The 15198-nt window shown below is 36.2% G+C and overlaps 1 protein-coding gene across 1 annotated transcript in view; it reads right to left on the bottom strand.

Annotated features, from left to right (window-relative positions):
• The window catches only part of phf2 (PHD finger protein 2), a 54826-nt gene that overhangs the window by 13280 nt on the left and 26348 nt on the right, over positions 1-15198 (bottom strand). The window contains exons 6-16 of the mRNA XM_053484349.1: positions 14415-14601; positions 12290-12452; positions 10082-10169; positions 9693-9799; positions 5314-5405; positions 5085-5174; positions 4616-4963; positions 4377-4493; positions 3448-3563; positions 2937-3115; positions 2665-2738 (exon numbers count right to left, since the gene is read on the bottom strand). Coding sequence (XP_053340324.1) covers positions 2665-2738; positions 2937-3115; positions 3448-3563; positions 4377-4493; positions 4616-4963; positions 5085-5174; positions 5314-5405; positions 9693-9799; positions 10082-10169; positions 12290-12452; positions 14415-14601 — 1561 coding nt within the window. The remainder of the gene's footprint in view (positions 1-2664; positions 2739-2936; positions 3116-3447; positions 3564-4376; positions 4494-4615; positions 4964-5084; positions 5175-5313; positions 5406-9692; positions 9800-10081; positions 10170-12289; positions 12453-14414; positions 14602-15198) is intronic.

Here is a 15198-nt window from a genome sequence, read left to right as displayed (position 1 = left end):
GATTATAATTTTTTTAATATATTACACTGTAAACATAAGCATCCTAAAATACGTTATCTTACATAAGTTTGTGTGATCTTTAGGAAATCAGTGGAAGTTCTTTGAATTGGAAAGCAGTTGAGGAAATGTCCTAAAATATTCAGACATTTTCAGCCACTGTTTTATTAGTTGGATGATTATTGAGCAGGATGAGGAGTAGGATGAATTTCCATTGTTCTATTAATAATTTGTATTGTTTATACAGCTGAGTGCATCTTTTCTCTCATCAGAGTTAACAGAGGCCATGATATCATCAGTGACTGGATTAGGAAATCCACAGTTATAAAACATATTCACACATCTTCTTACTTTTCTGCAGGAAGCTGACATTAGTAGAACCTCCACTAATTCCCTATAGATGACACAAAACATGCTTGTTAGGAGTGAAGAGACGGTTATGTTAAGTAATGACTATGGTACTATTCAAATGAAATAATATCCACAAGAAAAATATTAATTATCAAAAAGAAAAAAGTACACTGGAAATACAAGTAATGATAATTAATTAAAACATGTTTTTGTGGATTTTTCTGGTGTATATTTTTCTTCTGGAATCTTTCTTTTGCTTTTGATATTTGGTGGATTTTTTAAAAATAGAAGTCAGTCTTAAAAGAGTGTGTTCACCCTATTGGGCAACTGATTTTGGAGTGGGAAGTGATCTTGAGTTGGCTGATGCTAGGATTGATTGTGGCTATACTTAAACTATTTTAGTTGCATTAAAAAGCTAACAAAAATAACGTGAGTTGTATCTACTGGTTATAATTAGTTGTAAGATGCATTCACTTATATTTCCTTATGATGCAAGTGTCTTCATTCCATTCAGTTAAGTAGAGGTTTAACGAGATACCTAAATAATGTGGCCGAAGTAGGCTTCTTATTCATCAGTTTCTTATTCTGATTTTTAGTTTTTACTTTCTGATTAATTCCTGTGCTATTGTCTCTTCTTTTTGAAAACCATAACATATAACATTAATTTTAATTACTTTTGTAGTAGTGGTTAATGTTACCACTTTTAATTTGCTCCATAAAGTTTGATCATTTGCTCCATAAAGTTTTGAAGACCACTTTTGATTTGCTCCATAAAGTTTGATAATATGCTCCATAAAGTTTTGAAGACCTACAAATTACCTAATATAAAGTAACATACTGATTTTTTTTCTAAATAATAGCCCTTTGAACCTTTTAAACAACTTTATATGAAAATGAGTGTAAAATATTATTAAAATAATGACACAATGATCTAGGAATTAATCAGAAAGTGCAATTTGCCTATATTTGATATTCTCAGAAGACCTGTTCACAACAAAAATAAATAAATACATAAAAAATAAAATATCCTACAGTTCCCAATTTTTTTATAATAAGTATTTCTACAATATATATTTTCCCAAACACTTATTTTCAGATGAAATTAATTTTTAGGACATTTTGATAATGAACACATATGGTTAGATAATGCTGGCATGAATTATTTTCCTTTAAAAACATGCAAAATAATATAATAATACAGTATATTATAAGATAATAACATATAACAAATAATATTTTATTTTTTCTGTATAATTCAGGGTTGAATGTGACAGGAAAAAGTACAGTAATGCGTTCTTTCAAACACACTTCATGATTTTTTGAAAGAAAAAAAAATCATGCCAAGAAATGAAATAAATAAATATTATTTAGGTTTTAAGTTCCAATATCATTCAAACGTCACTCACATTTGTGTAGACCTCTTGCACCAGATTTAATTTCAGATGTATTGTTAAACTTTAGATGATTTATTATAAATATTCCTATAAATTAAGTTTGATAAACTATTATGCAAGAGGAAACAGTTTGTTTACGCACAGAATCTTTTCCCTGGAAGGGAAAAGAGACAGTGTTCTTTTATAAGTACAAAGATGTAATTAAGCCTCATTAATTCTTCTGATAATAAGCTAAATAATTACACTAGTTAATCTTGTGTTTTCTGCAGAAATGTATTCTCTGTGTGTGAAGCATGTCCACATGATTTCTTAAAGGATTCCAGTTTTATTCCAGCTGATTTGGGGAAAAAAAACATATATTTAAATTACTTAATGAAATGTTTAATTAAATGAGTAAGACTTTCCTTTAGGTACGGTATAGATTCTTGCCTTCAAAAATCCATATCAGAAAAGTTCACTCAGTGACCCCCCTACAGCCTTGCACTGTCTGCCTTTTGGATGTTGTTTATTGTGTATGCTGTCGATTTACACCACAGATATTTCCTTCATCAGTCATGTGGTGACACTTTCCTCAGCACTGTGGCTTTCTCTCTTTGAATTCCTCTGTGTGTTGGTTTAAGTTGGAGCATTAAGGGGAATTATTGCAATGCCTGAACACCCGCCCAGCAATGAGATCTGGGTGCCAACACATATGATCTCTATTGTGGAGAGTATGTTTTAAACACACACAGAAGGAATCTATTAGTTACTTCATGAAATAATGGATGGTGATTAAGTCCCAATTTTGTAGAATTTGAAATTAATCAGCATCTTCAAGTTCGTGTCATTGTCTGTTTAGAGAAAAGGGCTGTGGTTGTTGATCCTTTAATTGTCTTTGGCTTCAAGTCCTCTAAGCAGAAATAGAAAGGATCATCCTGCTTACCTTAATATCTGAAGATTGCATTTTTGGCTTTTTTGACGTCTGGATGGGCTCGGCTGCCCGGATGTTTGATAGAACTAAAAAAAGCATAAAGTAATCTTTAGACCTTCAGTAATATAGAATAGAAAACTAGTATAAATGATAGACTGTGTCCCAAAGGCTTAATAATTCATTTCCTGAAAAATTATCATCTCAAGTACTAGCAATAAATTGTTCCATATGGAGTGAAATGTCGCTTTTTAATCTGTATAACTTGTTTCACTGGCAATACTCACAGGAAAAGTCCCTTTTAACTGGAGCTTTTTTTCTTCTGATGGGGAACTCGTCAATTTTGAGTTCACCCTCGTCTGAGACATACTCATACTCATCTCGTACTGGTTTGGCTTTGTCTTCTTTTACATTCTGTAAGGATCCAAACAAACTCGAGTTGGTCTGCGGCTTCAGTGTCTTTGCCCTGAGGGAAACATCACTCTGTTAGAACCATCAGAGCATCCACTACGGATTAAACAACCAAAATGAATCATAAAATTAACAAGTGAGAGTCATAACTGTAACATCATGAGAAATGTGAGGTCAAGACCAGCCAAAAAGCTATAGGTGTAGAATATATACTGCTTATATAATGTATCCTATATTATAATTCCTTTGGGTTGTAAAATGTATTAAATTTATTTCAATTTATGTAAATGTAGCACCTGCATATGAACCACAAGGACTAACAGAGTACATTGAGAGAATAGCAAAGTCCATAAAACTGCCATATGGAGCATACTGTGATATACATACCCGAGCAATTTCTTGTGAGACATCGTAAAGGAAAATCTATTGTCTCTATGTCCTAGAGGTGTCTTTTCAAATTTGTGCTCTTCCTCCATTTTTAGTAAAGAATCTGGTTTGCTATTCTGCAAAAAGAGAAACAGATTATACTAGTCAGGCATCATTCTGATAAAGAATAGAGGAGATAAACACCTGGACAGTAAATCAGAGAGAGAGAAAAAAAAGTACTGAAAGCTCTTTAGTGGAAGAAATGTAACAAAGTCAAGATCTAAATCAATCTGGGTAGTCCAGTTGTTTCAGCATTGAAAGTGATCAAAAATGAAAGACAGAACACATGGGGTCTGATGACCTTGGTGAACATATAGCCAAAACTCCCTCCATCTGTAAGTGCTTGGGGAGCTGCAAAGGAGCGCTTGGAAGGAAAGACTTGGAGCGACTACAAACATCCCAGGGCCGTTTGGCATTGACTTTTCCATGAAACCAAAGCTTTCTAATGTCTTCCGTTCACCAGAATTAAGCTTTTCCTTCAAACGCTCTCCCATGTCATCTAACAATAATCACACAACATGCTTACTTTTTGCAGCAGAAATGGGAGGCATATGTAAACACTTAGTGTGGATGTCAGGGATATGACATAGTGTAAATGCATTAGGTAAAAATTCTGAGCAGGGGTGAAGGGCTGCTGCCTTTGATGAGCTCCAAACAGAAAGGATGACTGAGCCACAGAATTATTTCTCCTGATTGCTTTAATCCGAGATGTGTAAATCACTTTTGGAACGGTCCTGCTCTTCCTTTCCCCACTTGGCAGTAGTTTAATACCATTTACATTAATGTTAAAAGCAGGCTCTGGGCTGATTTTTCTTTAACCATAAAGAATTATCATAAGGCATGCTTTGCAGGAAACACCAGCTTCAGCTCTTAACTGTAGGTAGTCTTACCTTGTATTTCCATTTTGCTTCTGTTTTGTTCTTGTTGGGTTCTCGCATCTCAAACTTCTCCACATTGTTCTGCTTATTTGTCTCTTTTTCCATGAAGCTCATCATGGTCTTTGGAGCCTGTAGGTATATTGGAAGATGAATATTATGAAATGACTAAAAGGACTTCTTACACTTTAAATGTTTTATTTATTCATTTTTATGTAGCTCAGGCCTGGCTAATTATGTGGAGTACTGGTTACCTTTTTGGGCTGATCCATCTTGCTAAGGATGTCCTTTGCATGGGACTCGAGAGCTGCCAGGCTGGATGGCTTTTTCTCCGGCAGGCCACCTTCTTTGACCTTTTTCACTTTCTTCTTGCCACCCTCCTTTACTTTAGGAACTTTAGGGGGTTTGGGGGCTTTGGGCATCTTGGGTGGTTTAGGTGGTTTTGGAGGTTTTGTGGCTTTTTTCCTGGCGGGTTTGTCTCTGGCTGGAGTGGACATATGGGACGGAGACATCGGCTCTTCTGGTTCTGAAGGGGCTGATGGCGGTTCCTCTGCTGGAGGCTTGGAGTTGCTTATCTCACTCTTTATGGCTTTAGTTGCATTCTGAAAGATGATAGACAACATTCCCAGATTGTTTTAGTTCACTGTAACAATAGGTTTACTATTTGTAATAAAATCTGTCCAAAAAAACAAACAAACATGCAGTTCTACTTCAGTTTCTCACCTCAGCAATCCGAATCTCTTTGGCAAGGTCTTTAATAAGTTGTGTGGGTTTCATGTTTTCAGGAAGCTCATCTTCATGTTCTAGAAGGGCCTTTGGTGAGGAAAAAATATAAACATTAATGAACCAATGCTGACAGATTTTCAGATTAGTCAGATTGGATCAACAATTAATAATAATAATTAAAAAAAAAAAATAATAATAATAATAATAATAATAATAAAACACCTACCTGTTTTTTAGTCCATGATCTAAAGGCTCCATTGATAATTTTGGCACCATGTACAAGGTAAGCTGCTGGTTGTTTATTTGCCTTATGTAAACCTGCAAGGTAGATTAAATAGGAGGAAAATATGTAATCATGTTTCAACATTGGTATGCATTACTGGAATTAATTTAACAAGGCAAGGAGGTATGCTGTTAAAATTCTATTAAATAACAGAGAGGTACTGTTCATGATATGCCACATGTATTTATATAAAACATCATCTAAGCCAGTCCCATTAAAAAATATGGTAAAAGAATCAATTTTGGGATGACTTAATTAAACAGTAGCAAATTAAAGCTGGTAGATTAATGCAACTGTATGTGCATGAGCCTAACAGATGTCACTTTTAAGGTTGCTGTTTAAATAATAACTAGTTTATCTGATTTATTTAATAACTAGCATTATCATTAACAAAACAAATGAAACACCATGTGGAAAATAAAGCAATTGTTATAAAATTATATTTAAAGATCTTGTTTGGTACTGGTTAATGAAAATTATAAAAGGACAAAGCCTGTTTTATAATGGCACTGACAACACAAAATGATTCTCTAAAATGTGTGCTGTAAAGCAATTCATGAAGATCTCAATAGATTTTCTTATTCTTCCCAGCCATATCAAAGACAGGACACATTTTTTTTTCATTGTTAGAGTAGGCAGCGAGTTACTGAGAAAACCAACGCCAACTCATGGGTCCTTAATTCGAAATTAACCTGAGACGAACAATAAATAAAGTGATATATCTAATATGCTTATGGAAATTGAACGCCAGAAACGTCATTTTATATAAAAATGTTCCATCATGTTTGATATCTCTTTATTCACTCTGTTTCCTTGCTGCTTAATGAGCTACACTTGACATCCTCATTAGAAAATAGCAAATCGGGATGACTTCTTTGACACTGCTAAGTAATCCTTAACCACGTCCAACTTAAAAGAAACCAGTCCTTCAATGAAAAGCATGACACTCCGCTAAAAGGCAGGGGGATATTATATCAGAAATAAAAATAGAGTTCACTGGCAACTTCAGCCATTACTGTCCAATAACAATGACCATTCATACATCAAACTGATTGCTCCAATCTGCTGGGGCCTGAAACACTTGCGTGCCTTTTCTGAACACACGCTTCGACACTGATTACATTGGACTGGCTACATGGCTATTACAGGAAACATGCTGCTCACTGCATTAAAATTAACAACATGAACATAAAGTGAAGGCTGAAAAGAGTGGACAAAGGGGAGCTCTGGGTCTGGCATTGATCCAGGAGGCCTGTTGGGGGAAATGAGTCACACGCACATACACACCTGAATCACACATGGATCTTAAAAAGATGACCCTGAAAACGGACTCCCCCTTCTCGAGTATCTGAACATTAGATAGCCGAGGGAGCAAGTGTTGTCGTCAAACCTTCCAGCTGTGCGTGTACTACTGAGATCTGGCGAAATTAAGAAACGTGAGCACAGCGGAGAAAATGGTGGAAAGATAAATAGAGAGCAGAAGGCCAGCTGAGAAGAGTTTAAACACTGGGTTGTAATGGAGCAAGTGATTCTGCCTTTTGAAGCTAATCATCTGTGAACTCCATGATGCACTGATCTAACAACTGCAATAATATTCTTTGCTGTATGAGTTCTCCTCATCTGTTCAGCAGGCCTCAGCTGGAAACAGGACTATTCGTTAGTACCCAGCTCCTTTTGTAACTTTTCTGGCACTTGATTTTTTCTTTGAGATTTAAATAAATGAATTCAAAAGTGTAACAGGAAACAAAATAGAAATGATAACCACAAAACTTATTATAAGTTACATAAAAGCAAATAGAATATCAGCCATAACATTTAAACCTCAAAACATTATGTCCAATATTGTGCCACCAAAACCACCGTGACCTCCAAAGGTATTCACAAGACCTCTAAAGGTGTGCTGTTGTATCTGCACCAGGAAATTAGCAACAGATCTTTTACATGCTGTAGGTTGCAAGGTCTGGCCTCAATAGATTGGACTTGTTTGTCCAGCACATTCCATGCATGCTTAATTGGACTGAGATCTGGGGATTTTGTAGGCCAGATCAACAACCCTGAACTCTTTGCCTGCTAAGCCCTAAACACAGCAAGCTGTAATACGCCGGGTGTTCTGATACATTTCTATCATAGCCAGCATGAACTTTTTGCAGCAATTTGCGCTAAGTTAGCTTTTCTGTGGGATCAGACCAGTCTTTGGTCCCCACAGGCGTAGATGAGCCTTGGGTACCCATGACCCTGTCACCAGTTTACTCATAATCAGTGTTAATGCTTTGAGGTTTTAATGTTATGGCTGTATAACCAGACTTGCTCAGCGTTTTAGGATTTTAAAAACTGTGTAAAAATATATTGTTCCTCACTGTTTGATATATGTCCAAACCACATTAACCAACTCTAAACAGCATGCCTATAAAGCAATAACAGTGGAATGAGGTTTGGGACATGGCCTAAGTATTTGTGACTCTGAGGTTATAATTAAAAGCTGACATTTCCTCAGTATTACAGAAGCAGGATGAAGAAAAAAAGAACTCTTCGATGTGCCCATTAATGTGACTGTCACAATTACTGAGTACCAGGTGAAAAAACAAAACCAACTCAAGTTGCTCCATCATGATCCTACAAAATTTTGCTTTGCTGGCTAAATTCCACATGCTTCACGAATCTCTGTGCATCTATTAAGCCAAAGAACCACTAATCCCACTTAGCTAAAATATCGCTTTTGCTTGATGACAACATATATACTAACTAACTAATCAATTTCATTACCCAACAGTGTTTGTTCTCAAGCTTGTCAAACATGTTAAGCAGACACATTTACAGCATTTGGCAGACGTCCTTATCCAAAGTGACATTTTTATCTCATCATATATCTGAGCAGTTAAGGGTTAAGGTTGAACCTAAAACTTTAGTCTAATGCCTTAACTGAGTCACCCCTGACCCTGACGACTCAATCTTGAAAAAATATTACAGAGTTGAAAAGGCAAAAAAAAAAAAATTAGTTTTTTGTCCAGAGACAGACTATCATGCGCTATCATGAGCTAAGCAACGTAAAAGGGAGAGAATGACTATTATTCATTAACTTCTGATTATTTAAAACACAAATCATTTCTTATTCATTAAAATATCAAACTATTTCACATTTTGCTTCTGTCACTGTGTATTTATAAGACTTTTGTGGAGTTAATTTTTTTATGATTATGTTTGAGTATGATAAACAAGGTTGGCGTGTGACATTGTTTGAAATAAGTCAACTGAAAGATAATGTATAACAAATTTTCCTCCAATTCAACGGTGAGTGGGAATTGCTATTACAGTTTTGTCAGAATGACTCAGAGTTGCTAAGCATATAAAGCATAGCATATAAGATGTGCTCCACCTGGACCCAGTGTTGGGTGTACGCGTTAGAGTACTCTGATTACTTTTTTGATGTAACGAGTAATCTAACGTGTTAGGTCCGCCATTTAAGTACTCAATTACTTAGTTATTTTTTCAAAAACGTAATCCGTTATTCAGACAATTTATGTAATCCATAAGCCATATAGCAGTCATTCCTAATTCATTAGTGTGTGTGTGTGTGTGTGTGTGAGTGAGTGTGTGTGTGTGAAAGTCGTCCTACAAGTCCCGCCCCCAATAACCCGCCCCTCTCTGTTATTCCTGCTGTTATGCCCCTATCTCACCTATGCGGTTTGACTATGTGAAGACAAACCGTGGCAAGATGGAAACCTAATCATAGCGCCAAAACCGGCGGTGAATCATGATGAACCGTACTTACGGCCGCCGCACGAAACCATGTAGGTGAGAACGGGTACTGTAGTTAACAGATTATGGGTCAAACTTCGCTGAGTGATGATGGTAGAATAATTATAAAGGTCTTGGCTAAAACAACATGCATGAGGAATCGCAAAGGAGTTTTCATTTTCTGCAATGAAAAAATACTCTAACTAGTTACTTTTATCAGAAAGTAACGCCGTAGTGTAACTGATTACTTTTTGAAGACAGTAATTTTGTAATGTAATTAGTTACTTTAAAAGTTAACGTCCCCCAACACTGCCGGACCTATTCCATATGTAATTAATTAAACTTCTTTTGTATTACGCAAGACTATACATATTTTACATTTCTTCACTGCACCTATATTGTCTCCCTTTTATTATTGTTAAAAACTAAACAATACTCGTCAATACCAAAACGCTACTCTCAGTGCTTAATAAACCATTAGACTAAATTTTTTTAAATTTATTTAACAGACTTGTAGTTGTTAAAATGTGCACATACTGCAAATGACCTCAGCCCTAACACCCTTTAATATAAAAAGTAGTACTCACTTTTAAACCTCTCCAGGTAGTGCCTCCCTACGTACCAACACGCTGTCTCGAAGTTGGAAAATGGTGTGAGACTAGCAACCTTGAGTCTTTTTTCCAGCTCATATGCCCTGAGTGGAGAGAAGCAAATTGGCCTTTTACTATTTGGATTAATGAAACGTTCACACAAACTCCAGCTTGCTACATGCCTAGATTTTAGCACTATAGGACCAAGGAAAAACAGTGTTTAACACTACTTAGTAATCAGCATCTCATTTTTAAAAGTAGCATTGATGTAAAGTACCAAATCTGTTTCAATGTTTTCCCATCATGAAATTTTACACCTCTTCTGAAAAACATTTATTGTTGTAATTTCTTTAAAATATTGTACTGAATGGAGAAATGTCACTGACCTCATCTGCATCTCAACACTTAGGTTGTGGACAAAGTGTCCAGCAAAGGCGAGACAGTCCACAGGCGTCAATACTGCATTAATCCATCCTGCAGGGAAAGAAAACATGACTTCAACCACTATTCACATATTTACTATTTTTGTATCAGCCTGGAAAAACCCTTTACATGTTGAAAATCTTCATTCCGAGTAAAGTTACACGATTTCAAAATATAATTATACCCAAAACTAAAAAAAAAGAAAATTTCATTTAAAGATTTAATTCTAACTCTGGTACAGGAGCATCACAGACAGAGTAACCAGCTGGTATCTTACTAAGAAGTAAATTCATTAGAATAATATCATTAGAATAATATCTACTTCACTATGACAAATACCCATTCAAAAACTTAATCATGGCCTGACATTTAATGTGTGCAGAATGCACACTTGCAGTTGACTTGCACTCATCATGAACAAATAGAACAACTATTTTTAACTAGCCTTTTGTGGGCAGAATGATTGTACAGCATGCATCTAGAATTTGGTCCTCAATTGTATTATTTATTGTTTATGCATTTATTTATTGGGTTATCCAAAATCAACACATGCTCAGAATTTACATACAGGGTCAAAAATAATATTTTGTTCAATCTCTATTCAAAAGTTTCACCTCTACTAGATGATTTTGGTAGCCATTTACAAGTTTCTGGCAGAAATGTAGTTGGATACTTGACCACTCTTCTAAGCCATTGACCATGGCCAAGACCATTCTTCGTGTTCAATTAAATCTGTTGGTTTCTTGGCACAGACTTCTTTCTTCATTGTTTTATCCAGATTCGCTAGCAGAAAAACAGCCCTGAGGCATAATGCTACCACCCTCATGCATAACAGCTAGAACAGTATTGTTGCTGTGTAGTGGAACACCAAGACGCTGAGTTTGTAGCAGGGACTTTTTTCTTGGAAAGCAGCCTTTCAGTCCAGGGCGATATAAAAATCATTTGACTGTTGACAGTGACACTGGTGTTCCAGCAGCTTCCAATTCATGGCAGTTCCTCACTATCCAAACCAATTTCCTTCTCTGCTGAGCATGACTGTTTTGGGGATCTTCCAGACCTTGGCAAAGTATCTACACATCCTAGTTATGTATAATCGTTTGAACTGATCTTGAAATTTGCAGTTGTTTAGAAATGTCTCCTAGAGACATTCCTGATTAGTGTAATTCTTCCATCCTCTTTCTCAGATCTGAACTGAGCTCCTTGGACTTTCCAGTTGTACTATGTGTTGATCAATCCAATGACTACTGTCAAACAAACACTTTTTATGTTGGCACAGAGAAGCTACCAGCTGTAGTCAATTGTGGTCACTAACAGAGGTTTGAGAGAACATGGTCCTGGCGAATTTAAATACATTTCAGGACTTTCAGCATCAATGAATTAATATGAATGTGTATATATCTATATGTTTAATTTTGACTCTGTGTTGACATTAGAAAAAGCCTAAAAAAATATAAACCCAACTCATTCTTTCACCAGGAAAGATTAGCTAAAAAATATTGAAAGCATAAGATTTCGATAACATCCATGCTCAGGGCGAATGTAGATAAACGTCTGACTGTAGCTAGCAAGATTTTAGACATTATTAGGCAGACCACAATGAGCCTTAAACTGGTTCCTTGCCTAGCTATATATACAGTATATATATATATATATATATAGTGTTTTTTTTCGCTAAAATATATTTATGGTTAAGATATCAACATTATAAGTAGTAAAACCCAACTTTAGTCAAATCATTTTGGCAGAATTAAAATCTAAAGGGTTTTTGCCAGACCACAGTTTAATTTTAACAATTTAATAGCAGCAAAACAATGAGACTCAGCTTACAGTTAAATATTGCAGACATTTTTCTCTCATTAAAAGAATTCAGGGGAGAAACAGTTTGACAAGGTTTGCCAAGATTGGTGTGGCCATACAGCGGCTGCCCTTAACCTCACTGAAACACCTTTTAACTGTAAATCTAAGTACACCCCTCTTACTGTCCAACATGACTAATGAGCTCCAAACTCTAGTGTAAAGCCTTGCTAGAAGTTAGTCAAGTTATTGATTATTACAGTCAAATAGTAAAAGAAATCTAGTTTTTAAAAACACACCACAATACATTGCTTACTTCTAGGGTTAGACTATTCTACATGCAATGCCTTTATGATTTTCCCTCATTCGATAATCACCTGATGGAACGAAGAGCGTCTGGCCCTGCTTTAGCGTGCATTTGTAGCACTTGTCCACCTGGTCGGCGAAGAACATCTCACAATGGTTGGAGGAGGATCTCCAGCGCTCAAACAGAGACAGATTGGCTGAGGTGGGCTTGATCAGGAAGAAGATCTTCTCACCCTGAATACAAAGACAATATGTTGCATGCTATGTCACAAATGCTTTAATTAACATCGAGTAGTCTTCCTCTTAGAACATCAACCATTGTACTGTATATCTCAAACACTGGAATATGCAGAATCCATAAAAACAGCAATACAGTAGAGCTCCTATCTATTTTCCCATAATGCACCACAAACATATGAAAGTTTGTTTCACAGATACTTGAAACGTCTGCTGTCTTATAGTTTGCCACTATTTGGCTGAATTCAATTCAGAGTAGTTACAAATATTTGTGCAGCCTTAGGATATAACATTCATTGACAGGACAATAAATTACTTTTCACTGGATAAAAGTTATGTGTTATTTTATTTATTGCCGTTTAGTTTAGTTTTTGTCATTATAATATTTTGCTATTTTATATATTGTAACGGGTTCGACCCATGTTGCACGGGCGCCACCATGAAGCACAGACACGAGGTGAGGTCTTCCGGGAAAAGGGGAAATTTATTTGGGATAAATAGGAAAGGTAAGGGGGAAAGGAGGGAGGACAGGAAGAAAGGGAAGGAATGAATGTGTACGTGCAGGTCTGGTGCGCAGTGCCCTGCTGGCATGCGGGCACAAGCTGGTAAGCAGTGGGCAGCAGACAGAGTGGCAGCTTAGGCCCGCGTGGACAGCAGATCCTGCCTCAATTTGCTTACACTTTATATATGTGTACGAGAAGCTAATACAGTATGTGTGAAAATTCTATGACTTTGGAAACAAAGGGATTTTTAAGTAAGTGAAAGCTTATTCCATCACAGTCTGGTTCACCAGATCTCAACCCAAATGAACTCTTATGGGAGGTGTGGGCTTTGCCCTTACCCTCATACTTACATACTAAATGGTGGAATTTATTGTTTCACCCTTGCAGTAAAGCTCCACACCTCCGCAGAATCCATGCCAAGGCAAACTGGAGCTGTTCTGGTACCTTGTGCTCTATTAAAATACTTGCTGTTGGTGTTTCCTTTCCCTGTTTCCTTTAGTTTGGGAGTTTACCGCCATTTTAGCTAGAACTCACAGAAGGCGCCTCACAGCTCTATATGAAGTCTGTGTGTTCTTGGTGTCAGAAACACATTTTTATATATATTTTTTATTAGCTGTTTCAGTTCAGAAACCTGTTTATTTTTGCATAATGATTTCTTAACTACTTTGACCCTGTCAGTCTGCAGTATTAAATGTTACCGCTGTTAGCTGTCATAAGAAAGTGGAAAGTTTCTGGTGGCCTGTTTGATTACATATTACCGCATTAGGTCTATGGAACAAGTGAGTAGCACAGACTTCCTTTATGTTTATAGAGAAAACCTTGCAAATTGAGTCGATGAAACACTAAATGAGTCATGGCCAAGAGTTTTTTAAACTGAGAAACCACTGTCTTATTTTGTCAAAGGAAGTGTTTTTTAAATCTTACAGTAAAATAGATGGTGGTCTGTGGGACATGAGTAAAATTATAAGTTATCATAATGCCCAGCTTAACGTACGTACAGCCATCGCAGACTGGGAAGATACCATCTGCTTCAATTCTCATGTTTATGAACTACAGCAAGTTTTTTATAAAAAAAAAAAAAGCTAATGTAGCACATTTTGGTTTAAGACTTGCTGGGATTAAGCTGTTAGTATTATATTATATAGTAACCGATCAACAAAATGGTAAGTATTGAGCATCTTATGTAGTTAGATAAACATAACAAGTAAACTCTTTCTCGATTAAATAGATTTAACTTTTAAAATAGATCAACCGTCTAATTATTTATATTTCAAATATCGAATAACCCTACAGTGTAACCAATACAAAAGTATTTTGAAGATGATGCTCGATACCAATTCATATATGCAACAAATATCTATCTATTATTTGCACCTGCAAGCAGCAACACTTTTTTTTTTTTTACATATTTTCAATATATATACTTTATATATATATAATCTGTCAGCAGATTTACCTTTAGGACATGGTACCACACAGAGGCACCGGCACACTCAATGTGGAAATCGGTGTAGCTGTCCTTCACACAGATCAGACAGTATTTGTTGACTTGGGGCTTCCCGAGTAGAGCATCATCAGGCCAGTAGTTCGCCACCCATGACAGCCTTCTCACAATCTGCGGACTCTCTACAATACTAGCCATTCTGAAAATAAAAAGACAGATATGCATACATTTAGCAGACAGTCTTTATCCACTACCTTTTTATCTCATTATACATTTGAGCAGTTAAGGGGTTATGGGCCTCACTCAAGGGCCCAACAAGGGCAACCTGGTGGTCCTGAAGTTTGAACCTGGGACCTTCAGATCAATAGTCCAATTAACCTTGAGCTACCCCTGCTCTGACATACTATAAAGACAAAATCTTCCCATATATACAGTATGTTGCTGCAGTATTAATGTCCATGACATTTGGTTTATTTATTCATGCAAATAGAGACAATACAAAGTAAAGGAACAGAGCGTCAGGGTGCAGCAGAGGATGCACCATGTAGTAATTTGCACCCTTGGAGGAAATACCCATCCTGAATGATTTGCATGTTTATATTTACAGTTAATATTATCTTGATTTGCATTTATTTTGAACTGAAATCTAAGTTGATGTGTTTAACCTAATCTTCTTTCATAAACATGTTGGTCTCAGCTTAATGACATAGTTTCTACACTACACATAATCAATGGTCCTTGATTAATTTTGACATACAGTAAAAAGACGATGCAGCAGCAAGTTTGTCACTTATTC

This window comes from Clarias gariepinus, chromosome 23 (assembly GCF_024256425.1).
Source record: "Clarias gariepinus isolate MV-2021 ecotype Netherlands chromosome 23, CGAR_prim_01v2, whole genome shotgun sequence".
Taxonomy (NCBI): domain Eukaryota; kingdom Metazoa; phylum Chordata; class Actinopteri; order Siluriformes; family Clariidae; genus Clarias; species Clarias gariepinus.
Note: the sequence above shows the minus strand (reverse complement) of the source record. Positions and strands in the feature narration are given on the sequence as shown.